Source organism: Pithys albifrons, chromosome 25 (assembly GCF_047495875.1).
Source record: "Pithys albifrons albifrons isolate INPA30051 chromosome 25, PitAlb_v1, whole genome shotgun sequence".
NCBI classification, from domain to species: Eukaryota; Metazoa; Chordata; class Aves; order Passeriformes; family Thamnophilidae; genus Pithys; species Pithys albifrons.
The window spans coordinates 6,060,595-6,087,114 of record NC_092482.1 but is presented as its reverse complement, the minus strand read 5'-3'; the positions used below and the strand labels follow the sequence as shown (position 1 = coordinate 6,087,114).

The 26,520-nt window shown below is 53.3% G+C and overlaps 1 protein-coding gene across 1 annotated transcript in view; it reads left to right on the top strand.

The window, feature by feature from the left end:
• Positions 1-24,292: 24,292 nt before the first annotated feature.
• Positions 24,293-26,520, top strand: part of WNT3 (Wnt family member 3) — a 50,440-nt gene continuing 48,212 nt past the window's right edge. The window contains exon 1 of the mRNA XM_071577365.1: positions 24,293-24,372. Within this exon, the coding sequence (XP_071433466.1) occupies positions 24,293-24,372 (80 nt within the window). The remainder of the gene's footprint in view (positions 24,373-26,520) is intronic.

Genomic DNA, 26,520 nt, shown 5'->3' with positions numbered 1-26,520 from the left:
TCCCCGTCCCACCCTCACAGGGTTGATCCTCCCCTCGTCCCTCTCTCCGGGAGCTCGGGGGGCTCCTGCCACACCGCGCCCTGCGTCCCTTTCCCTCCCCATTCTGCCCTGCACCGCCCCTCACACCCGCCGCGGTGCCAGCTGTGCCCGGGCCGTGCGGGGACGCTCCGGGTGCTGCAGGTGCTGGGCCTGGCCGGGACCACCCTCCCGGAGCGACTGGAACGAAGCCCCGCGAAGCCCCCGCGCCCCGTCCGCAGAACATCCGCGGGGACCCGCGATCCCCTGGGGACCGGCACTGCCCCACGAACATTCCGACCTGTCCTACGGACACTCCGCATCCCCCTCCGGAGCCCGTGCGCTGCCCCACGGACACCCCGCATCCCCCTCCAGAGCCCGTGCGCTGCCCCACGGACACCCCACATCCCCCTCCGGAGCCCGTGCGCTGCCCCACGGACACCCCTCATCCCCCTCCAGAGCCCGTGCGCTGCCCCACGGACACCCCGCATCCCCCTCCAGAGCCCGTGCGCTGCCCCACGGACACCCCGCATCCCCCTCCAGAGCCCGTGCGCTGCCCCACGGACACTCGCGCTCGCTCACGGTCTCCTTCACAGACACTCCGCATTCCCTCCCGGGTCCCGGTGCTGCCCCACGGACAGTCCGAGGTGCCCCCAAGGACACTCCTCATTCCCCTCCACAGCCCGTGCGCTTCCCACGGACAGTCGGTCCCCCTCCCGGGTCCCTGCGCTCCCCCCGTGTCCGCGGCGCGGAGGCGGCGCCGGGGCCGGTGTCCGCGGGCGGTGCTGACCCGAAGTAGGCGGCGGCGGGCGGCCGCGGCAGGAGGAGGAGGAGGATGAGGATGCGGCTGAGGGCGGCGGCGGAGCGCATGGTGCGGGAGGTGCCGGTCCCACTCCCTCGGGCCGCCCCGCGCCGCGGTCTTTAAGCGGGAGGCGGGGCGGCCCCGTCCCGTCCCGTCCCGTCCCGTCCCGTCCCGTACCGTCTCTTCCCGTCCCACCGCCGCCGGGCACCCCTGGGGCTCCCTGGGGACCCGCCGTCACCCCAGCCCTCGCGGACGCCTCGCCGGCTCGCGCCCCGCCGGGTCTCTCCATCCCCGAGGGACCCCTCCATTCCCATGGAATATCCCTGTCCTTGCGAGGTCTCTCCATCTCAAAGGGATCCCTCCATCCCCACGAGATCCCTCCATTCCCACGGAATCCCTCCATCCCCACGGAATCCCTCCATCTCCACGGAATCCCTCCATCTCCACGGAATCCCTCCATCTCCACGGGATCACTCCATCCCCGCGGGGTCCCAGGGCGACCCTCGGGGCTCTGCGGCTCTCGGACAGCGATGAGGCACCGGCAGGACCCGCACCAGGCTCTGGTGCCCGGCAGTGCCCCATGGAAGGGTAATAGCGGGGGAACATCCCGTTCCAGCTCAGCGCTGCTCTCGGCAGAGCCGCGCGGCCTCGGGCGGCTGTTTGCACAGCACGGAGGCGCTGGGGAGGAGGTGAAGAGGCACCTGCTGTGCCCGGGCAGCCGACGACCACCCAGCACATCCCTCCTTCTGCCTGGGCTCCCAGCCCTGGTGTTCATGGATGTAGCAAGTGGATCCCAACACATGTCCCACAGCATGGACAGACACCTCTAAGCAAACACGTGATGCACAAGCAGCATCTCATAGAAGTGCTGGTAGAAAGGACCTTTTGGAGGTCTCTAGATCAACCTCCTGTCCCAAGACAGGCTGCTGTCAAGTCTAGAGAAGAATGGCTGTGACTTTGGGCAGCCAAGTCCTGCAGACCTCCAAGGATATCCATCCCCACACCTCTCAGTGCACTCATCCTACAAACGCAATACACTCCAAGGGGAAGTGTTGTCTGACATCCAGCATGATCCTCCCAAGTGCAATTACACAAACTTTCATAGAGGAGCTCAGGAACAGATTTCCAGACCACAACAGTGGCCTTTGCAACAAATGCTGGGAAGGTGCAACCCTGACCATCTGAAAACGCTCCCACAAAATCCCAGGTCTGTGGAGCCACATATGGAAGGGCTCTGGGCAGACAGACGGGCTCGGGAAATCAGCTCCTACAGGCACTAAAAGGGCCACTGTGCTGAGCTGCTTGTGCCCTGCTGAATGTACCTCCCTCCAAACGTGGTGTATCTGGGAAGTGCTTTGCCAACAGCACAAAGGTGTGCGGGGGGCTGTGAAGTGCAGCCTTCCCTAGTGACAAAAAACCTCAGCTGAACCTGGGACTGATCCCAGCCATGCAGCAGGATCCTCAAATGGCTCAGGACAGGGAGGGGGGAGACCTGTTCTCTACTGCTGGGACCAGAGTGGTTCTTCAGCCTGTTCTTGGGCTTCTCCTGTTTGTTCCCTGCATGGGCACTGTTGGTGGCACTTCCCCAGAGCAGAGATCTCTGTACCCCCTGCCCTGTCTGACAGAGATGGGCTGCCAAGGACTGCTCATTTTAGGAGAGGGACTAAGGCAAGTAGGGGCAACATTACCAGTCTCCTGTCCTACTACAGGACGAAGAGAAAGCCCTGGTGTCCTGCCATGCTCTGATCTGAGCTGGGCCATGCCCCTCCAGCCATGGCCACATAGGAAGTAGAACAGGGTTGCTTTTTGGGAAGACCAGCAGAGAAAGGCATGTGGCTGCATGTCAGTAAATCTGGATTCATGAAGGGTGTAAGATGGGAGTCTCACATCCATGAAAAATGAGGTGCAGAAGGGCAACACAACTGCCATCAGCCCCTTCAGAACTGCCCAGCTATCCTAGGACCACAATGACTCCTCTTGGTCTCCCCTCTAAACCTGCTTTGCTGCAGTCTTGTTGCCCAAATATCCAAGGAGCAGCAAAGTTCCATTTTGCCTGTTCCTCTGAGAAGCTTTTCTTCTCCTCTGCTCTTGGCCAGGCTCTTTAGGTGAGACCCAGACTCCTGCTGATTTTGTTACCCCTGATCAGGGCTGTTTGCACGAGAATGGCTTTTGATGTCATTTTTTGTAGAATCCCAGAATGGTCCAGGTGGGAGGGAACCTTAAAAACCATCAAGTTAAGCCATGGCAGGGACACCTTCCTCCAGCCCAGGCTGCTCCAAGCCTGGCCTTGAACACTTCCAGGGAACCCACATTTTTCACCAAATTGTCTAGGAATGACTGGGAGCATGGGATTGCTTTTGAAAACCCTCTCATTTCTTGTCTCTTTTCTTGCTGCCATGGCAGCACACAGAGGGTACAAGCCTGGCATCAAGGAATCATGGACATCAGCATTTTCTGGCGTCTGGGGCTGTTCTTCAGCCACAATGATAAGGTGTGCCCAGCCAGACCACTGGAGCAGCAGCCCCCTGCCTCTAGCTCTGAGAGTAGAACCACGTGGAAGCACCATGTCATGATCACCACTGTCACAACCAACTCTTGATGTCTCTGGCACACAGGAGGCCACAGTGCAGCCTCTGCAGTTCTCCTGCTGGGACTTGCTGTCTAGATTTGTGTTCTCTGCTGCACCAGAGCCCCAACCCCTTGAGTGCCAAAGCAACCACAGTCCCTTCTCCCAAGCTTTTTGAGAAGCTGTGACACCACTAAAGCCTCTCCTGGGGGTGCAGCACCTCAGGGTGCCAGAGGAGCTGCCTGGGGGTGTGTGCCCTGCCTTGCCTGGGGAAGGTCATGCTGTGGACACTGGTGGGTACAGCAGAGTTCACACAGCACCTCTGCCACCAGACCAGAGGGAGTGGGAAGGGTGGTGGCTCCTGAACAAGGCTGGGGCAGGTGAGGGCTTTTTAGTAGTTCTAGAAATTGCTGGAAGTCCAATACTGCTCTGCCAAACACAGGTGAGCCGTGAATCCTCCCAGAGGAGGGAAAGAGGCACAGACTCCATGGGACTGTGCAGCCCCACAGGGACCTGCTGAGGGAGGGTGAAGAGGACTGGGCAGGATGAAAGCAGTGAAAGACCCACAGAGGACAATTCTGTGCTGATGGAGGACCCTTTCAGTCCCAGACAAGGAATACCAAGGGAAGAGCAGCTCACTGAGGGCTGCCAAGGGAGGCAGGTCAGCAGCGGTGGGGAAGAGGACATGGACACCTTCCTTGTGCTTCCTGCAAAGCCTGATGTGAGGAAGGGTCTTCCCACACTTTGAAGGCCACAACCACATCCAGACTTTCACAGCTTTGACAGTATCTATTTATATTGACAGAGTTGTGCTTGGCAGGACATGTTTTTCCTTCTGGCTGGTGGGAAGGAAGGAACTTCAAATGGAGTGTGAGTGTCTGGGGGAGGTGGGAGCCATGGGGCAGAGTGGGGGCTCCATGATGGGGCCATACAGTCCCAGCTGACTGGGCACATCATGGTCCTGCTGAGGCTGTCAGGAGGAAAGGTCCAGGTTCTGGCCAAACCCTTCCCACTCTGATGCCATGCAGGGGGTCTGTCATGGAGGTAACTTGTCCTTCTCAGTCCCGGTTCCTTCTGCCACAAGGGCAAGCCTGGGAGAGGTGGTGGGCTAAGGAAGGGCAACCTTTGCTGGACCTGCTGCTTTTCTCATCCCAAGCCACAGTGGCAGGACAACTGGAGAGGAGCCTTCAGTAGGAGGTGTCAAAGGGCCACGTGGGACAACATGAGTGCTGCTCTTGTCCCCAGAGCTCTCTTCCTTCTTGGCTTATTGGGGAGCCACTGTAGCAGGGCCTCTCCCCATGATTCCTGTCTTGGGCACAAGGGGTGAGAGAGCCAAGTGTGGGGAGATGAGGAACCTCAGGCAAGGATAACACTTATGGAGACGACCTTGGGGAACCTCAGGAGTTTGGGCGGTCAGTGAAGAGCTGGGTCAGAGGGAGGAGAAAGGGAAAAGTGTCTGAAGCAGAGAAGGCATCAGGGGAAACACCGGGCAGACCTGGAGAGGGACAAATGGTGGTGGAGGTGGGCAAGAAACAAGTCCAAGAGCAGAAATGTGGGCAGGTTAGTGCCTGGCACAAGATTTTGTGCCAGCAGCAGGAACGGAAAAGGCTTTGCCAGTTGCAGAGCTGAGGCTCAGGTGGATTGAGGACTTTGGAGGAGAAGGACATAATACATCAAGGGAAGGGAAAATTGGGAAAACAGGAGTACCTGAGAGGGTCTTGTCTGCTCAACTGGTCCTATTGGTCAGTGCCAGGCCAAGGCTCAGGCTTTGACATGGAGTTCATAAGCCAGTAAATCCTGTAAAACCCTGGAGAAAGCAGAACAGTTGTCTTCTGTCCTGACATGATGTTTTCTCCCAGTTCCTGCAGGGCCTGCTCCAGGACTTGTCATTGTGGACATCTCTCCAGTCAAGTTATTTTATTTCAGGGCTGATTTGCTCTGTGCTGCTTTGAAAGCAGTTTTAGGGATGTCCCCCAAGGCACAATGGCCACATTTCTTCTAACCCAGGTAGTTCCTGAGGCAGCTGCTCATTGCCCTGTTCTCTGTCCCGTGGCCACTGGGGCAAGTCCCTGTACCAGCAGTTATTTTCTTCCTACAGCTCACACAGAGGTCTATCTATGGCATTTCCAAGATTTTTTAATCAAATTTTAGTTGCCACATGACTTTATTTGATTCACAAAAAAGAGGCATTTTAGGAGGCATATTGTGAGACTTTGGAGAAAAGTATTTTGAGGGATTCATACAAAGCAAAGCAAATTTCCCACTCTGCTCCAGCATGCTGGAGTTTGGCTGCAGAGGAATTTCTGATACTCAGATATTGATGAAGAGTATTGGGAAAAATACTCACACTTCTCCAAGCAGGAGCTATGAAAAACCCACCCCACTCCTCAACTAAGCTGTAAAGTAGCCCATACAACCATCAGAGCCTGGCAGCAGGTCCCAAACTCCAGAGAGGGCACTCAGGACCCCACAAAATGACCATGAAATGTGTTCTATCTCACAAAACAAAAGCCTTTCTGAGCAGAAGAAAGCTTTGAGATGGGGCAGCAACATGCTTTGAAGCCCCTTGCTCAGGGACTGCATGATGGGACACCAAAGAGGTGGTGGATGGAGCAGTGGCACCACCATGGAGCCAACCCCTCTAGTCCAGATGCAGTTTTATCTTGGCTTCTGCAGAGCACAGAGTTGATATGTCCTGCTCCAAGCTCTGGGTGATATTTCCCATTTCTGACATGCCCACAGGAAGTTTGTTCATCCCAAGGACAGGTCATGTCTTCTGCAATAATTCCCAGCCTTCCCACCACCACCGCAGTTCATGGCAGCTCTGCCCAGCCCACAGCCCTTCACAGGGGCCAGGAGGGTGTTCATAGGAACAAAACTCACAAGGGCTGCCAGTTGAGATCCCAACATCCTCAGGGTCTGGGCTGGCACTGCCTGCCCTCAAGGACCTCTTCTGAGGTACCTTCAATTGCATGATCCTCTTGTTTCTGCTGAACTCCTCTTTCCCAGCAGCTGAGCAGACACACTTGGACTGCCCCAGACACCCTGACTCCAGGCCATGGCATGTCCTGAGTGTACCTGGACTGCCCAGGTTGTGAGGGATGCTTTCCTTGGTTGTTAGGACTTACAGCCAGCTTGGCAACCACCAGAGTAAGGATTGCCTTCAGCCTTTGGGCAGATCCCAGCTCTCCAGCTGAGGATTCCCAACCCTCCTTCAGTCACTCCATCACCATCTTCATCATGTTTCCCAGCACCTGCTCTGGTTCTCCTGGGTCTTCACTGTCAATGAGGAGGGCAGAATGGCAGATATTCCAAGTGTGTTTCCTGTTTGCTCTCCAGCAATACTCCCTGATGTTCTCTGTCATGACCATTCAGTAGGTTTGAGACGATATTTTTGTAGAAGGCTGTGTTTAATTAAGCACTTGCTGTATTTTGGAAACTCACTGTTCAGAAATAGAAGCTGATTAATTAACTCAGATGTAGAAATCCAGACCACAACACCCTCCTAAAATGAGACATCTCCTTTCCCATGTCCCACTGTGAAGATGGTGCTCTTTCCACCAGCTGTAGGCTGAGGAGTAAACCAGAATTCGGCTCACCCAGGGGCTGTTCTGGAGCAGCTGCTGCTTGCCCTCAGCCCTGCTCTGCAATCTCACTGACTATCAACACTCAGGCACGTGGTGGGATTTGGGGGTTGTCCTGTGCAGGACCACAAGTTGGACCCAGTGATCCTGATGGGCCCCTTCCAACTCAGCATATTCCATAATCCTGTGGTTTCATGGAGTTGTAAGTTGAGATCCAGGCACAGGTGAACCCCCTCCTGCCTCAAACAGGAGTGCAGTGGAACAGGGCAAGGTTTGGAGAACTGCAGCAACACTGAGCAGAGACAGGGAAGGAGGTCTGGAGAAGAACTACAGTGGGGATCCTTCAGTTTGGGCAAGGGACAACTGATGGTGGTACAACAGAGCTTGTCCAGACCACTTGGGCTGATAGAGGGTGGAGAAGAACTTACAATTATTGTGGCATCAGGCTAATCCAAGTTAATCAAGTTAATGGTGTCATTTTAAACAAATCCCCGCACTGGATGCCACTCTTCACACCACAAGGGCATTGTCACCAGGAGCTGAGGGAGTGCAGGTGACACCCCGTCCCAAAGCCAAATATTCACCTGCAGTTTAAGGAGAAACCATGCAGATTTATGGAAGAAAAAAACCCAACCCACTGTCACTAAAACCATCAACACTACCTTGGGCTGGGGAAGTCCCTAAGCTGCAAATTCTTGGTGTCTGGGACATTTTTCAGGAGAAGACTGGTTAGTGCACATTCTGTTCCTGTGATTTTCCCGAGGAATCTGCTTTTGCACGGCACTGCTCCTGGGAGGGAGCCAAGTTTCAAAATCTAAACAGAAAATTGGGGAAATTGGGAAACAGATCAAAAGAAAAATCAAATTACAAAGGTGGCAAAAATGAAAGCAAGAGACATGTCATGGATCAGAAACATGTAAACCTCAGACGGATGAAAGGCAGAGGGGAACAGGATGAACCTCCTCTGGAAATGCCCACTGCTCCCTGTCCTGATGGGGATTTCCTGGGGTGGTTTTGTCTGCAGAGGCAACAGGTCGGGGTCCAGCAGCTGCATCCACAACCACCAGAGGGGGTGGGCCACAAGGACAGAGCTTGGCCAGAGCAGGGGCATTGCTGAGGGGTCACCTGTGGGCCCTCGAGTGAGATGGACAGAGATGGAACTACCAGGAAGCATCAGGAGACTCCAGAGGACCTGAGGGACAACTTGCAGCCTCGGGGTCCATGTTCCCCAGAGTCTGCCTCTCCCCACAAGGAGAAGCTGTGTCAGGAGTGCTGTGAACTGCACTGCCAACACACTGTGGGATTGTCCAACCTAAATCCAGCCTGGACCTGATGCAAACTGAAACCTTGGATTTCCAACTTCCTTTGTTAGCAAAAGGTCCATATCAGTGCAGCAAACCAGGTCATGGAGATGGAACAATCCAGTGTTCTTCAGAGCAGTTTAAAATGAGCCCTGTTGGGGCTACTTGTCCACATAAATGGTGTGTTGGGCCAACCAGGAGGGCTGAGGGGGCTCAAGTCTGACAGTGAACCATTGACAGATGTCCCTGCCCACAGCATGGTATTGGAATTAGATGTTCTTCAAGGTTCCCTTCCAACCCAAACCATTCTATAACGAAGAGACAAAATGAGGAGTCAGCAGAGACTGCAGAGCTGTATCTTCAGTAGGACCTGTTGTGGTCAGACAAGGGCTGATGATTTTAAACCAGAAGAGGGTAGATTCAGATTATACATAAGGAAACAATTTTTTATGATGAAGATGAGCAGGCCCTGAAACAGGTTGCCCAGAGAAGCTGTGGCTGCCCCAGCCCTGGGAGTGTCCAAGGCCAGGTTGGACAGGGCTTGGAGCACCCTGGGCTGGTGGGAGGTGTCCCTGCCCATGGTAGGGGGATTGGAATGGGTTGGCCTTTAAAGGTTCCTTCCAATCAAACCATCCTGTGATTTCTCAGGACAGGATTGAAGAGCAGGATCGAGACAGTCTTTGCACCCTGGAGGACACAGGAGAAGAGAGGAGGTCACCCCTCCTGGTCATGCCATGTCAGTCTTGCTGAGGTCCTGGGAAAGGGGCAACAGCTCAGAGGGGCCTCCAAGGAGGTATCTTGGATTCATGGAAAAGGACTATTGTTGACAATTAATACTTAAACAGCCCACAGAGAGCTACTGTGCTCCAAGAGGGGCATCAAGGACAACTGACAGACTGGGCCAGTCTGAGAACCCACTGCTGCCCACAGGGGACTCTTCTCCCTCTCCTTTCTTCATTCCTCTCTGCTCCCAGCTTCAGTTCTGGGCATTGTATCACACCTTTGTCTGCATAATCCTGCATTATCTGTGATCTGTACCTGTCTATGGAGAGCTCTGTAGGTCCTGAGCCCGTTCCAGATGGAATGTGTGGACGGATACCAGCCCTTGGCATAGGCAGGAGATGTGAAGAGCAGCCCCTTCCCTCTGCCAGTGCTGTTCACTGAGCTCCCACCACCTCAGGGAGCTTCCCCTGAGAACATCCTGTCCCAAACTCACCTGTCCTCATAGCCAAACCTGCACCACAGCAGGGGCTGGGGGTGAGCCCCCTGCACTGCCAGCCAAGCTCTCAGGTGAGCTTGGAGAACTGAGCCTTCCCCAAAGAGTCCAATCCAGCCCTAGCCTGGTCCTTTCCCCAGATCTGCCTGCAGCTCCCAGGTGTGATGGTTTGGCAGGTGTGGACAAATCGTTGTTCCAAAGCACTGAGCACACATCTCATCAGTCAGGGCCATTCTGATGGATGAGTCAGGCTGAGAAAACAAACTGCAGGGAGTGCAGAGGCAGGGACTGTCCTGCCCCTTACCCATCCTCAACCAGCAGGGCCACATTCCAAGAGTGGCACCAACTCCTGGATCATTTCTGAACCCACAAATGCTTTGGGGAGCTGTGTTTTGAGTCCTCTGGGTTTGCTCTAAACCACAGTTTCCTGCCACAGTGTGTGGGGCAGTGCTGAGTGCTCTGAGTTTCCTTTTGCAATGAGCTGCACATCCAGACACTGCTCTGGAAAATGACCACAGAGAGGACAAACAGCCACACACAGGAGCAGGGAAGTGATTAAGGGGAAACAAAGTGGATGTGGATGCCAGACTTGAGGGTTCTGAGAGAAGGAATGGACTACTAACTACCTCAAATCGATCATCTGCTATTTCTTTAGCAAATAAATTGAAGTGGGGGAAAGCCTGGGAGACTCAGAGGCAAAACACTGTGTTGAGAGGAATAGAAAAGAACAGAACAGAAATAAATTTGGACTGAGAGGGAAGGGAAGAAATGCTGATGTGAAGCATATCCCAGTGAAGAAGGTAGGGGTTTAAAACATTAATATTTAAGCTACAGCTTAGTAAAATAAAACAAGGAAAAAGTGATTAAAATCTACCAGTATAACCCTCTGCACAAATTTGGCAATCCAGGCTCTTTGGGGGATTTACATTCCCTGCCCCTGCAGATGGAAAAACATCACAGCCTGAATTAGCAATTCCGACTGTCCGAGGGGAAATCTCCCCCTCGCGGGGATGCCTCGACTTTGAGATCTAAATTTACAACCTAAATATATAAAGCTGGACTGAATTAACGGCAGACGTGATTCTGCTCCGATGCTGGGCCGGGCTCTGCCGGGCTGGGTGTCCCCGTGTCCGTCCCTCGCTCCGCTGCCGCCGCGCTGCCAGCAGGTGGTACTGTGCCCCCAAGGATGGCGGACGGAGGGCCTTTCCCAGGAAAAACCTTCCCAAACCCGTGGGAAAGGTGTTCGCTGTTTTGCCCTGCCCTGCGGACTCACCCTGATGCTCTCGGAGCCCTTTTCGGCCGGACCCGCCCTCTCCTGAGTTCCTGAGGTGAGGGGGGTGAGGGGGTACCTGCTCTCGGGGGGACCCCCCACCCCTCCTGGGTGGCACCGACCACACAAGTGACTGGGGACTCGGATTTTGCATCCTGGAGCATCACCTGGAGCAATTCCATCCCAGAGAGCTGGGGGAGATGCGGTGCAATGGGCTCGTCCTCCGTGTGTGGTTCCTCTGGAACAGCTGTTCATCCTCGCAGCTGGAACACCCCGGGAACGGGCACTGCCAGGCACCCAAGGCCCTGTGGAAGGTGTTTTCGGGGATAGAACCTGTACCTGTGCTTTGCTGAACAACCCAAGTTTGTCTGTGGTGGGACCAGGAAAGCAGCGGTGGCCCAGAACTTCCACCCGCTGCACAGATGGACATGGAACAGCCTCCCAGAGCAGCTGAGGCTGCCCCAGCCCTGGGAGTGTCCCAGGCCAGGCTGGACAGGGCTTGGAGCACCCTGGGCTGGTGGGAGGTGTCCCTGCCCATGGCAGGGGTGGCACTGGACGGGCTTTAATGTCCCTTCGAACCCAGACCACGCCGAGATCTCACGATCCCCTTGGCAGCTCCACTGGATGCCACTGCGTCCCGCGCTCCAGAGCTCTCCTGACCAGTCCCTGCCCTTGTTCCCCGGAGCACAGAGAGCACAGGGGGAAGGTCTGCAGGTCACCAGGAGGGGCTGCACCACCTGCACTTTAGGGTACACTCTTCCTGTAAAATGAAGATGTTTTTTGAGAAACATCAGCGATTGAGAATCAGCCACTGGTTGCAAAAGTGTAAGCAGGACAAAAGGTGCTGCACACACCAGTTCTGGCTCCCAGAGGTGCTCTCTGGTGGTCACAGAGAGAGATTCTGCTCCAACACACAGACAACCTGCCTGTGTATGAGTGCACTTCCCATCAAAATGGGGATAACAAATCAAAAGGAGCAATAGATAAAGGTGGCACTGATGGAAACAGAGATTGGCCCCCCAAAAAGGTTATTTTTACAGCTGTGATTCACCTCTCACCCCACAAAGAGGACACCAGGATAACTGAGGGGGTAACTGTGGGAGGGGAACTTGTGACTGTGATGACACAGTGCCAGAGAAGTTTAAATAGAGCAGTGATCAAGGAGGGTCTGAGGAACCCCCACCTGAGGAGCCCCCACCTGAGGAACCCCCTCCGAAGGAGCCCCCACCTGAGGAGCCCTCACCTGAGGAGCCCCCACCTGAGGAACCCTCACCTGAGGAGCCCTCACCTGAGGATTCCTCACCTGAAGAGCCCTCACCTGTGGACCCCTCACCTGGGGAGCCCTCACCACGCACTCTGAATTGGGAACACTGTGGGGTGGGTACAGAGAGGACCACACTGACTGGGGGATGCTCCAGTTGGATTTTTTGCCTTGTTATACAACAGAAATGGATTTTCAGGCGTCAAAAGTGAATCTCTGATATCTTTTTAGCTCCAGAAAGTTCCAGCTTCCCGCAGCAAGACGACCTCCAAGGGTGGCCCACTTGTCAAGCTACATGATGGAAAGATGCTGCTCACACACTCTCAGGGGTGGAAGTTCCTTTATTTTTGTCTGCTGACAGCAGGGAGGGCACTGCAGAAGTGCCAAGCACAGAGCCTGGAAATTATCAACTGTTCTGCAAAGCAGGACCATGGCAGGAGCTGAGAAATAAAGTCCACATTGGGTGTTAGGAGGATGGGATCTGTGGACAGGGATCAGCACTGTGAGCAGGAGACAGAGCTGCCCAGAGCAAGAAAATCTGGCAAAGACAGGCAAAAACCTGCCTGCAAACACTGTCCAAGTGGGTGTCAGCGGCTCTTCATTCAGTGATATCAACCTCCCTCCATCAAAGGTCAGTCCTTCCTGAGCAGAGAGGTTCTGCACTGGGAGGGGGACCTGCCAGACCTCACTGAGCTCCTGGTGGGCATGTCTGAGTTCCTGCTGCCATCCCAGGACTGTGCCCACTTCCGGGACAGCTTTGCAGGGGTATAACTCTGCCTGCCCCATGCCCAGTGCTTGGCTGCCCTACCTGCTGCCTGGAGCCTGGCAGAGAGAGGCAGCAGGGCCCTGGCAGAGAGAGCCAGCAGGGCCCTGGCTGTGTACCCACCAGCTGGATGATCCCTGTGAGGGTGTTCTGGGCTATTTAAGGGGTTTGTGTTAACATCACACACAAAAAGTAAGTAGTTAATACACTTGTAAAGCCACACAGCATCATCTCTTTGAAGTGCTGGTAGGAAGGAGCCTCTGGAGGTCTCTAATCCATCCTCCTGCTGAAAGCAGGACTAAAGCCAGGAGGTTTCCCATGGTTTTATCTGCCTGAGTCTGCAGAACCTCCAAGGATGGATATCCCACAGCCTCTCCAAGTTGTAGGATCCCATCAAACACAGTTTTAGGTTTAAAAAGAATTCCCAAATGCTCATGGCAACAAACTGAGGTCTGTGCAGTCCTATCCTGCATCGGCACTTGGACCCTCCAGCCCCACCCAGTGCCTGGCTCTGCTCTCAGAGGGTGAGAGCCAGAGCAGGGTGTCCACCTTGACCTGGCCTGTCCCTCTGTCCCTCTGCCTCACTCCTGTCACAGCATCCAGTGTCTCAGCATGACCCTAGAGTGGAAAAGGGGCTCTGGAGCAAAGTTCTGAGGGTTGGGAGGGGGAACAAGTCCCAGCCTTGGTCACCAGCCCACATCCCAACCATTCCTGCTCTTTCAGAGCTCACCACCAAAGGTCCAAGAAGACCTGACTACCCAAAAAAAAACACAAGAAAAGGAGAACCAGGAGAGCCCAGCTGGCCATGGGGTGAGAGCTGCTGGCTGAGCTGTGCTCTGCTCCCAGTGCTGTCCTGCACCTGCAGGACACTCTTTCTCTTGCTGGCTCCTCTGCCTTCCCTTTGCGTTTTTGTCTCTTGTGTATCACCTCCAATGGGCCTGAGCAGGACCTTTTGCAGCACATCACAGTGTGGACTGGAAGTGCAAGGACTCAGCTCCAACCCCATGATGAGGAAAACCCAAGAGCACAACCTGAGCTCCACAACACAACTTTGGGGCTTGTGTTATGCAACTTCACTGGAGAAATCTGAGGAGGCAGCACAGGGCTGGATTTATCCCTTTCACTTCAGATCCTGGCACTCCATGAACCAGATCCCTCCAAAAACCCCAGAGCTGTTTCAGGCAAGAAAACTGTCTCCAGCCCCCCTGGGAGAGGTTCAGCCCCTGTGCTCGTGGAGGCTGTCTGGGTGCCAGGGCTGACAGACAGACACTGTGAGCTGTTTGTCAGCTCTGAACACATGAAAATGGCATAACTCAGACAAGCTCAGAGTTGTGCTGGGCTGGAAGAGGCAGTGCCCTGCCCTGTGGGGATGGGTCCCAGGGCAAAGGCTGCACAACTTGGCCTAGATTTTTTCGCCCCTTTTTTTATTCTGAGATCCGAATGTATAATTGCAGGAGGGGACAAGGGGGAGAATGAGCTGAGGACTCGTAACTGCAGAGGCCGATCCCTGTGAGCAAAGGGCCACATGTCTCCTTTTCTCGCCAGCCATAATTCCCTCCCTGCCTCAAAGGCGGCTGTGAAAAGAGCAGGACTGGTTCAAACTTCCTTGGGGTCTCCGTGGCAACAGCCCTGCAGGAGCCTTTTCTTCCTTTCCCCATTTTCCTCTTTTGTTGTTGTTGTTGTTGTGTCATTAAAACTTCCCGGATTGAATCCCCACCAGGCTGCTCCAGACTCCTGCCTGTCCCCAGCAGCTGCCCCTGCCTTTCCCAGCCCTGCCCCAGCCCAGCTCAGCAAAGCCCAGGCCAAACTCAGCCCCAGCTCAATAAAGGCCAGTCCAGCCCCAGCACAGCTCAGCACAGCTCAGCCCAGCCCAACAAAGCCCAGCAAAGCACCAGCCCAGTCAAGCCCAGAGCAGATTCCCATCAGGATGTTTGTCCTGTCCTCCTCCATCCCTCCTGTCTTTGCTCCCTCACTCCAGCCCCACATCCTCACAGTAACCCAGGGAAAGTGGTGATTCCCTGATCCCTCTGGCTGGGCTGCCTCAGGGAGGGTGTGGGGATTCCAGACCTGCCCCTCTGCTCTGTGGGCCCAAGGCTGAGCTGAGCCCCTTTTCAGTCAGGTGTTTGGGCACAGAAAGGGCTCTTGGAGCCCCATGGCCTGGCACAGCCAGTCCTGGGATGCCAATGCCAGATCCAGCAGAGCTCTCACACCACTCTCTGAGTGCAGTGACAACTCTGTGCCATCCATCCCTGCCTTGGCAGCACCATTACCACGGGGAGTGCAGTGACTTGGAGCTGGGTGAAAAGCAGGAAACATGGTTTGTAGCTGCTCTGGTGTTGTGTGGGCTGAGCTGGGCTGTGCCACCTCCCTGCCGGCATGGCCAGGGCTGGCATGGGAGTAGCTCTTGGGGGTGGGTGGTGAGGCTCTGATTCCTTCTCTCTCTGGCCAGTGACAGCACCCAGGAAAGGGCTGGAGCTGTGCCAGGGCAGGATCAGGTTGGATCTCTGGGAAAGGCTCTTCCCCCAGAGGGTGGTGGGCACTGAACAGGCTCCCCAGGGCAGTGGGCACGGCCTCGAGGCTGCCAGAGCTCCAGGAGCATTTGGACAATGGTCTGCAGGACAGGGTGGGATTGCTGGGATGTCCTGTGCCAGGAATTGGACTGGAAGGTCCCTGGGGGTCCCTCCTCTCAGGGTATTCTGTGATGCTGCAATTCCAGCCAGGGCCATTCCTGTGTGCTCAGCAGCCCGGGCAGGGCCTGGGCAAGGAGAAGGTCTCCCATCCCCACCAGTGCTGCAGGGCAGTTGCCCCACAGTGTGCCTGAGCACAGCCCAGGAGGTGAATCCAGCAGCTCCTCTCCCTCCAGCAGCACAGACACTCACCCACAGCAGAGGGGCCATGACTTGCAGCAACATCCTCGTGGAGAGTCACAGCCTGCAGCAAACCAGAGCTGGGCTCATTCATTCCAGCCTTGGGTCAGTGCTGGGCTGGAGTCCTGGGGAAGGAGAGCGGGAGGGGAGCTCTGCCTGTGCTGCCTTTGCTCCCCAGCCCTCCCCCAGCCCTGGCAAGCATTCCTCCTCCAGGTGTCAAGGCAGACAGAGCTGCCTTCAAACAATGCAAGGCCTGGGGCACAGTTTCTTCATGTGCTCAGCTCGTGCAATTACACAGATTTACTGCAGCTCAGGGGGGCAGCTCAGCCTCTCCCACAGACTGAGCATGTGAGGGGCAAAACTGCCCTTCCCTTCCACTGTCAGAGCCTTAGAGGTCTCCCTGGGGCTGCTCCCCACCAGCCAGGTTTGTATTCCAATGGGACACCCTCAGCCCCCTCTGCTCCCTCACACTCACCCTTGGCCACACATCCTCAGCCTTCTCCCCACACCTCTCCTGGTCCTCAGCCATTGCTTCAAATTAATGTCAAAATTCACATCGTTGTGCAAGAAACCTGTCTGGAGCCTTTTCCACGGGCATCATCCTGCCCTTAAATGACATCTGATATTTTTCCTAATAAAAGCTGATAGCTGATGAGAAGTGTCCTGCTGTATCTCAGCTTCAGAGGAGAGTAGGAGTGACTTGGATGATGTGGGCACAGGAGCAGAGAGTGACCAGGGAAGCCTTTCCAGCTGCCTCCCCAGCACTGCCCCTTTGCCAGCCTGTGCCCACGTGATGCAGTGAGGGCCAGCACCATGTGAGGCAAAACTGTGCCAGTCCCACAGAATAATGTCCTTGTGCTTACTGAAGTTTGAGATGGGTTTCTTTGCTCCAAGTTGCCATAGTCACTAAACCCCATGAGTTAGGGCTTCATTGGGTGATTCTTTTTCTGAACATCTCCCTGGCAAGACAGAGGAAAGAGCTGAAAATCCAACAGAGCTTGAGGTGTCGGGAGCTGCAGGAATTTAAGGAGATGACAGTGAAAGGAAGATGTTTTCACTGACAGTGTGTAAGAGCTCCAGGTCAGTGGCACCCAGGCACAGAGATCAGGTGTCCTTAGACAGTTTCTGGCTCACTGGCAGTGGTGGAGGAGCCAGGGCTCAGCATTTCCACCTCACATCTTTCCTGTGATACCCTGTTCACAGGGCAAGAGAGATATGAGTAGAAAGGAGAACAACTGACCACATACAGCACCACTTACCCTTCCTGTGCCCTTCAAACAGAGGTCTAGGATTCCAGATCTGCTCCTATCTGCTCAGTATTTATGGAGTCTGTGTTTCACTGCTATCCCTTGGTGTCCTGGCTCAGACTGCAGAGGGAGAGGCTGCTCCCTGCTGAAGGAGCTGACAGGAATCCCACAGAAATAGGGAATACAGGGATGGATAAGAAACCTGATACAGAAAAACCCTCTGAGTCGTCCCTGGTAAAGTTGAGAACAAACCCCAATTTCCTGAGTTTTGATCTGAGAACAGGTACTACAGCAGGTTACTCCACCAATGTTTTAAATATAGTCTTTTATTTTAAATGGAAAAAAACCCAAACCCAACCAGAAGTCCCAGTGCCTTGGCCACAGGACAGGGACACTGCAGCACTTGTTTGGTTCAAAAGAGTTTCTACCACCACTGGAAGACAAAAGGTATCCCAAGTGGAAGAACACTATACCATCAGCTTAGAATAGTTTGCAAATAAAAGAGGTATAGGCTAATTGCAGAAAATATAATCCATAAAGTTACTCCTAAAACACTAAAAACAGTGGTAAAGGATTTTACTAAACTCAAGGGGCTTTATTATGTCATCTGAACAGCCACCAGACCTTCAGGTAAACCTGAGACTCCTCTCTTTTATACCTAAACATTCAGCAAAGGGAAACTTAAAGAACAAAATAAAAATAAAGCAGAGGCAACATCTTGGTGCTGATCTGAGAGATGAAGATGCATTTTCCTGCAGCTGTGGATACTCTTCCCTGTGGGTAAATCTCTTGTAGGAGTCTGAGAGGTTCACACACCATCTGCAGGCAGGCAAAGGTGAAAGGAGCTTTTCTGCCACCCCACAGAGGCCCTGAACTGCCTTGGCACTGGCATTAGAGCTGAGCTGGGGCAAACATGGGCATGAGGCTCCCAGTGGGGGGTGCTCAGTGGGTCCAGGCCAGGTCTGGTGACAGAGAAAAGCATCTCATAGTTGCTCCATGAATTTGAAGTTGCTTCAAATGGGTGAACCTTTCAAATGTAAGCCCAGAACACCAAGCCCAAGGTGAAAAGCTGAAAAGTTGAAAGGCCACCTGAACTCTGCAGGATGGTGAGGAACAGCAGAAGGACAAGTCAGAGTCCCTCGAGCAGTGATGAGAAAAGCAGCAGAGGATTAACCCAGAGAAACACAGTGGGGAGCAGAAATTATTGTGGATAACATGAAGCATCAAGTAATTAGTGTAAAAGTGACAGGAATCACCCAAAGTGTGGTCTGTACAACACGTTTGCAAAACAACGCCCGGTCCTACAAAAGACTCCTCTGGGGGCTCCAAAAGGGGGGGACTGCCCTGGACATTACTGCAACCAGGTTTTCCTGAGTTACCTCAACAAGAGGTGACACATTTTCTGGGTGGCCTGAAGCTTTTCCCTGTCACCCCAATAAAGCAGGGGAACTTCCAAGGTGTGGTTAGAAGGAATAAGGTACCCGTTTGGAGTTCCATTGGGAATGTCAGATCACTGCTGGCACAGCACACCAAGATCCATGGAGATACACAACTGTGTCCCTGTCCAAGGACCAGAAGGGATGAAAATCCATTAGGCCCTTCTTTAAGCTGCTCTGCTCAGGTGGGAACACAGGAGTGCTCTTTCCAGGTAAGGCTGGTGAGCCCAGGCAGCAGGACTGGGGTGTGCAGAACCAGAAACAGAGAGAAGAGCCTGTTATAGCCAGGGGGAACACAAGGAGTTAGGAGAGAGATTTGGCTAAGAAAGCTGAGAATAGTAAGTTTAGAGGGAAATGTTGATGGTAACAGCAAACAGAGCCCTCAGAAACACACAGGATTTCAGTAGTTTGGTATGGAAGGGACTCAGACAGCTCATTCATGCTTCAAGGGAGGATTTCTTCAGCTCCTTACATTTATATAATGACATACTTTAGGACTGATGGGTACAGCCATCAGAACACTAATGTTCTGGTTTACCTCCACTTTAAACAATTAGACCAAAAATTAGGTCTTCAAACCAACAAGCCCAGCTGATTCTAGGACTTGAAGGCCCTTAAAAACCATTGTCCAAGAGATCCCCCTTCTCAGCTGCTGTTTCTGGCCGTGCCCAGAAGTGCCCAGATGTGCAGTTCAACCTCCAGCACCCAACTGAACCACCCTCTACCACTGACCTGGGGTCAACCTGCAACTGATATTATTGTTTAATGCTGCATCACAGGTCTTGTACAACCCCTGGTTCTCCCAACACACCAGGTCAGGTTCCTAATTCCCCTCTGACATCATCCATCCATCCATCTGGTCATCCCAGACCATCCATCTCTTGCCTTTGGCTGTGAGGTTGGAGTTGTCCTATTCCCATCACACTGACCATGGGGTGACTCCACCAGGAGTGGTCTGAGCTCCTGGTGCCTCACACTCATCAGGGATTCAGTGCATTGAAATCCATGCTGAGAAGGAATCCAGAAGGTCCCATCACCTTCCCCAGGCCCTTGGTTTCTTCCTGCTGGTAATTCCAAAGGAGAAGGGAAGAAAAGCTGAAAGAAGGGAAAGTTGCAAAAGTTAGAGCCGAAGGGGAAGGAGAGGCACATTTCCAGCATGGTTACACTGCTCCTTTGCTGGAGTGTTGTTGGAATAAACCAAAGGATGGCTTTGGATTCCTCAGCACCTCCAGCGACCACGTTTGCAGGACCACAATGTCCCACAACACAGAAGGACCTTTATACTGACATTGTAAAGGCAACAGGACTTTTCTTGAGCAGCCAAACCTCTGACTTCCTCAATTTCTTTCATTTCTGGGCATATTGAAACTGGTCTATAAGAGTCAATATTGCCAAACTAGACAGAGTGATGTGATTGAAAAGACCCTCAGTTAATAAAACTGTCAGTCAGCAGCACAAGGAGGCACCTATGAGTGAAATTTTGAAATTGTACTCTTTGGGGTAACTGTCATTTGCTCTTAGAAATTACATTTTAAATTAATGTTTGCTGTGGAACTTATAAATATTTGTTCAGGCTGGCATGAAACACCCCCAGGATAATTTTAGCATGTGGGCATCAGATTTTCACTTCACAGCAGAGAAGACTCAAAGTAAGTCTGTTCCTCTCACAAACAATGTTGTCTTCATCCCTGTGAGACAGGTCCTGCTCCCTGGGGAGCCAGACCTGCCACTCCAAGGCCTTGGGCATCAAGGCTGATACAGCCAAAGACACAACCAAAACCTGCCATTGTTTCTGCTCCTTTCAGTGGGACAAACTTGAAGCCAAAGTCACTGGTTAGGGACAGTAAGGACCTTCCACTCTGCAAGCCAAAGCTACTACAGACACACTTGAAACTCAGTGTCTTCACAAATGGTGAGAGAACATGAATTCCTGATTATGGTGGGACAAAGAGATGTTCAGGGAAGACAAGGAGAGCAATGGGAGGGAGAAGTTCAGAGGAGTGGGAGGACGGGCAACCTTGAGAGACTACATCAGAGTTAAAGGCCATGGAGAGCTTTGCTGTGATTTCAGTTGCTTGGGATCAAACTTTACCAACACATTGTTCTTCTTTCAGGGCCTATCTGGGGCTGTGCCAGGGATGCTGGGCAGGTGCAGGGGGTGGGTGGGCACTGTGGCATCTCTGCTGCTGTTGTAGCACAGCCCTTCCTGAGGCAGCCCCAAGATCTCTGCCCATCTCACAGCAAATTAAGTCTCTGGGTTTGGGTCTTGGGTCCCTTTCCCACTTGGTTTCCTGCACAGGAAGCACTTTGTGGCTGGTTATTGCCTTGGTCTGTAAGACCTGACACCAAGAGATTAACAGAGAGATTCTGCACTGCCCTGTGTCTGGTGGACAGGAACATCTCAGCCCCAAGAGAATCGCAGGATTATTGAGCTTGAAAAAGACCTTCAAGGTCATCAAGTCCAACATTACCCCACCATTGCCACTTTGACCTTATTGATGGTCTCTGACCAACATTCAATTCAGATTTCCAAGGCTTTCCCCAGCTGGATTTCTACAGTGTCTGAGGTGTTTTGCCCCCTTCCATGGGCTCTCAGTCACCTGAGACACCTCACTGCAGTCCCTCTGTTTGTTGCCTCTCTAGAGCTTGACATTTTAATGGCAGAACTTTTGTCACTCAGCACTTCAATCCTTTTTCTGTTTGTGCAGCTTCAGAACCACCAGCAGAGACACCAACCTGGGCAGCACTTCTAGCTCTGCTTTTGTGGACAGGCTGACAGTGCTTTGGTGGTACTTCACACACCCCATGGCTTTAACCAGCAAGAGAAAAGTGCCTGTGACCATCCCCTGGAATGACACACACAGAACCACCTCCATCCACCCTCCCTTAGTCTCCAGCAGAGGTGGGTCACACCTCAAGGGTCTGTTGGGAACAGTTCCTGTCCCACACTACCCCCAAACTGTGATAAAATTGCTGCAGAGCTGTGCAGGTTGGCCCGTTGCAGGGTCTGTCTCTGTGGGTACAAACATGGCCAGCACAGCCCCAGAGCTGGGGAACATTTCTGGGTAGTGTTTCATTTGGTGGAACAGATTAAATTCCTGTCTTCAAATGCTCATTTGACAACCATTGCTTTTGTAAATCAAGATGATTTTATTCAATAAAACATATCTGGGTGTCAGTAAGAGTTTTGCCAGGACAGACTGCACCCAACACACCCTTGGAGATTTGAAATCCCACAAGAGAACAAGCCACATTCAACATCCATGATGAGTCATGGGCAGCTGGAAAACCTGATGCACAAAGCCTGGAGAAGTTTGGCCTCACAGTCCAGGAACTGATGAAGGGGTAAGGTCTGAAGGGCTGCTGGGTGTCTCCTCTTGGGTGTGTGATGGCCAGGAAACAAATTATCACTTGTGAGAGCAGCTCTGCACTAACTCACTGTCCAAACACATGAAAATAATTAAGAACTGGGAATCAAGAAAGACAGAAGCAAGATGAAGGTGCATCACAGGATCACGGAACAGTTTGGGTGGGAAGGGACCTTAAAGCCCGTCCAGTGCCACCCCCTGCCATGGGCAGGGACACCTCCCACCAGCCCAGGGTGCTCCAAGCCCTGTCCAGCCTGGCCTTGGACATTCCAGGGCCGGGGCAGCCACAGCTTCTCTGCCCAACCTGTGTCTGTGTGTAATTAAACACCAAGAAACAGTTTGTGCCCAGAGCCTCAAAAGCAGAGAAAGTCGAGAACTTTCAAAACCATGAGATGCACTGAGCTGCAGAACAGGACCTTGGGCCTCTGCTATGGCCATGGCTCCGAAATAAATTGATTTCTTGGCTGCCCCTGAAGCACCTGAACTCCAGGTACTTACACACCATCAGCCCCATGGCAGCAACAGAGCTGTGGGTGCTGAGGATGCTTTAGGACAAAAAGCAACCTCTTTGGCTTCTCCCCTTTCTTTGTCCCATTCTGTCGAGTCATCCCCCAGACCTGCTCCTCTGACACAACAGCCACTGTAAAAACAGGGTCTCTATCCAGGAACAAGGATTTTTGAGGAAAACTTTTGTTGGGTCTACTTGCAAAACAAGAAACTGATTATGATATTTTAATAATTTCGCATGTGGGTTTTTGATAATATTTTCATCTTCCTTCTTCCAGGGATGCACTTCACAAGAAACCCATTCATGGGACACATTCCCATCTATCTGCCTGACCCCTGTCACCATGACATGACATATTCCCCCACAGAAACCCAGGCTGCCACTGCCACCCACGCTACCCTCCCACTGCACACCTGGGCACTGCAGACTTCCTTCCGAGTTTGGAACCAGTTTTGCCCACACCAAAACATCCAGAGGGTTATCCTGCCCCTGGGTGCCCCCATTAGCAGGGGTTGGTGCTCACCTGCCTCTCCAGCTGAAGAACATATTGTGTGTCACTCCAGGCTTGGCTGAGGTTGATTGCAGACACCCCTCACCTCACCACAGCCACCCCTCACCATGGCCACCCCTCACCAGGGACACCCCTCACCATGGCCACCCCTCACCACGGCCACCCCTCACCACAACCACCCCTCACCATGGCCACCCCTCACCACAGCCACCCCTCACCACAACCACCCTTCACCCCAGCCACCCCTCACCATGGCCACCCCTCACCACAACCACCCCTCACCACAGCCACCTCTCACCACAGCCACCTCTCACCACAGCCACCCCTCACCACAACCACCCCTCACCACAGCCACCCCTCACCACGGCCACCTCTCACCACGGCCACCTCTCACCACAGCCACCCCTCACCACAACCACCCCTCACCATGGCCACCCCTCACCACAGCCACCCCTCACCACGGCCACCTCTCACCACAGCCACCCCTCACCACAGCCACCCCTCACCACAGCCACCCCTCACCACGGCCACCTCTCACCACAGCCACCCCTCACCACAGCCACCCCTCACCATGGCCACCCCTCACCATGGCCACCCCTCACCACAACCACCTCTCACCAGGGACACCCCTCACCAGGGACACCCCTCACCACAGCCACCCCTCACCATGGCCACCCCTCACCATGGCCACCCCTCACCACAACCACCTCTCACCAGGGACACCCCTCACCACAACCACCCCTCACCTGGGCCACCCCTCACCAGGGCCATCCCTCACCACAGCCACCCCTCACCAGGGCCATCCCTCACCACAGCCACCCCTCACCAGGGCCACCCCTCACCACGGCCACCCCTCACCACAACCACCTCTCACCACAACCACCTCTCACCATGGCCACCCCTCACCACAACCACCTCTCACCAGGGCCACCCCTCACCAGGGACACCCCTCACCATGGCCACCCCTCACCATGGCCACCCCTCACCACAACCATTCCTCACCACAACCACCCCTCACCATGGCCACCTCTCACCACGGCCACCCCTCACCACGGCCACCCCTCACCACAACCACCCCTCACCTTTACCTTGCAGGGTCCTGTGCAGGGGCTGAGCATCCAGAGCTCCAAGTGAAATTGGGGGGAAAAATTTTAAAAAATTTAAAATCCCGAATGCCGCCCAGGCTGAGTGCCCCAGCGCAGTGCAGTGCTCCGAGGGCTGCTGTGGCAGCAGGGTCGGAACAAAGTTGTGGGGTGGAGGGGGAGGAGGTGATTGACAGCCCTGGGCTGAGGCTCATCCCTCACCTTGGGCCCTGATTGGCCGCCTGCTGACATCCCCGAGCCCTGCACTTTTTAATAGACGCTTTTGGATGATCTACGGGGGAAAGGCTTGGAGAGGTGTGTTTCTGACAAGCCAGAAAGTCACCCCACACCACCACCAGGGACTTGGCTTAACTCTTTTTTTCCCTTTTTCTTTTCTTTTTCTTTTTTTTTCCTGCTTGGAGGGGATTCTTCATTCTGCACTTCATGTTTTTCTGAAAACTTCGCCGAGATTCCCCCTTGCACCAGCCTGGACTGATGGATTACCACCTGCTTGGACTAATGCTGTCTTTTCTCTTCAGTGGCACAAAGGTCTTAGCCGGGTACCCAATTTGGTGGTAAGATTCCTTCCTCCCCCCGCCCATCCCTCTTCCTATGATTGATTAATGAATTCATTAATTATTAGCCATGGGGGCTGTGTGGACGAGTGTTCCCTTCCAGCCCCTGCCCTGCTGAGCTGGGTGATTCTGAGCATAATTTCTATGCATTTGACCTGCAATTAATGAAAGGAATGAAAAGTTTGGGGGTTATTTTGAGAGGGTTTCCCTTTGCACAAATGGAGGCTTCCACATCATTCTTAATTTCTCCATTTTCGGCATAATTCTGAGCATAATTTCTTCATATTTGACCTGCAATTAATGAAAGGAATGAAAAGTTTGGGGGTGATTTTGAAAGGGTTTCCCTTTGCACAAATGGAGGCTTCTCCACCACTCTTAATTTCTCCATTTTCAACACCAAGCAATGGGTTTTTGGCTGAGACGGGAAAGGATGAGGCTTTATGTCCTTTGCAATGGGAATTTTGCCTCTCGCACAACTCTGTCTCTGGGATTTTCCTCCTTTCCATTAAACTGCAGTTGAGCCTTTAAAAAAAACAACATTTAATTCTATTTTCATGTTGGCTGCTGCGATTTTTGGACTTCTTTCTCTTCTTTTGTTGTATTCTGTCATGTGAATTTAGTCCAGCAAATAAGGCAAGAACACAAATGGCACCTGAGAAAATATTCCTCGGCAAAATTCCTCCAAGGTGGATTTGGTTTCTTTTAATTGTGGAAATGACATGAATTTCCTTGCACCAACGAGAAAAATATTTTTGAAAAGAATTGGTTATATTTTAGAATGTGGCTGATGAGTAACGTGAGTTACTTTTTTTAAAAATTAATACAACACCCTAGAAATAAATACATTAAAAGAACTTGATTAGAAGGACTTTAGAATGAAAAAAAGAGAATAAAACATATCAGGTGGTTTGAAACCAGCAGATAGCGAGTTGCATAACAGAATATTTTGGTTCATTTTCCCCTTTATGTCGGATTTCTCATTGGAATATCTCTCCCTAAGTTCCTGTGTGTGCCAGGCAGGGGCTGAGCCTGAGGGTCCCCATGGCAGAGAGGGACATGGTGGCATTTGGTGCCACTCAGATTCTTGGGGGGTTTTTCACCTTTCCAGAAAAGTCTCTTTCTTTATGGCTGAATTAGATCCTTTCTGTGCCAACATGGAGATGGCAAGAAGTAGGTGGGAGTGAACTTGGGAATGGGCTGCCATCGCTGGGAATATTTAGGAATGAGAAGGGAAAAACGCTTTTTTAAAAATAATCCATTTTATTACCGTGGGCTTTGAGACTGAAAATGTGCCGTTCCATAGAGAAAGACGGAGAATACAATGAGAAGTCGCCGCTCAGGAAGCGTTTAAAAGCTCTGCAGGTTCATGAAATGGCTAAATCACAGCAGGTTTTCCTGGAGAATTCAATGATTCCCTCGCCCTGAGCGTGGCTGCCGAGGCAGGGCCGGCTCCCGATTCCGACAGCAGCGCTGGGATCGCTGCAGACCCTGCCCTGCCCTGCCCTGGCACCGGCGGGTGGCACCGGGCGGTGTGACAGGGCACGGTGCGGGCGGTGTGAGGGCAGGAGCGGAGCGGGCACCGCCACCTGGTCGTGCCATCAGCAATCCCGGGACATCACCAGCTCCGGACCTGCCCCAGGCTTTGAGGGAAATCAGCGTTTAAAGCGCGAACCTCGGAGAGGTTTGACTCTGAGCGAGGGACAGAAACCTTGACTAAAGGGTCTGGTTTTACCCTGTGAAGGAAAAATCGTCCCTGGAAGCAAAATGCCTGTCCGTGTTTCGAGGAGCAAAGGCTGCACCCAGGTGTGTGCCCCAAGCCCTCACCCTCTCCAACCCTACGAGCTCACCGCAAAATGAACAATACAGAGATGTCAGGCAGGCAGCAGGGGCACGGCAGGGAGGGAGGCAACACGCTGAATTGCAGTCAGCACATCCAGGGTTTGCAGGGTTTGGGAGCTTCTGGCAGCACCAAAGGTCCAGAGAGTCTCTGCTGTGCTGCAGGGACAGGGTGAGATGCCCCATGGAGGGCTGGAGGGGTTGGAGGTTTCAGGAAGGCTGAGGAGCAGGAGGGCAGAATATCTGGGCCAGGGCTCCATGGCTGCTGAAACAGAGACAAAGCTTCCCACGGCACAGCAGGGAGATGCCTCC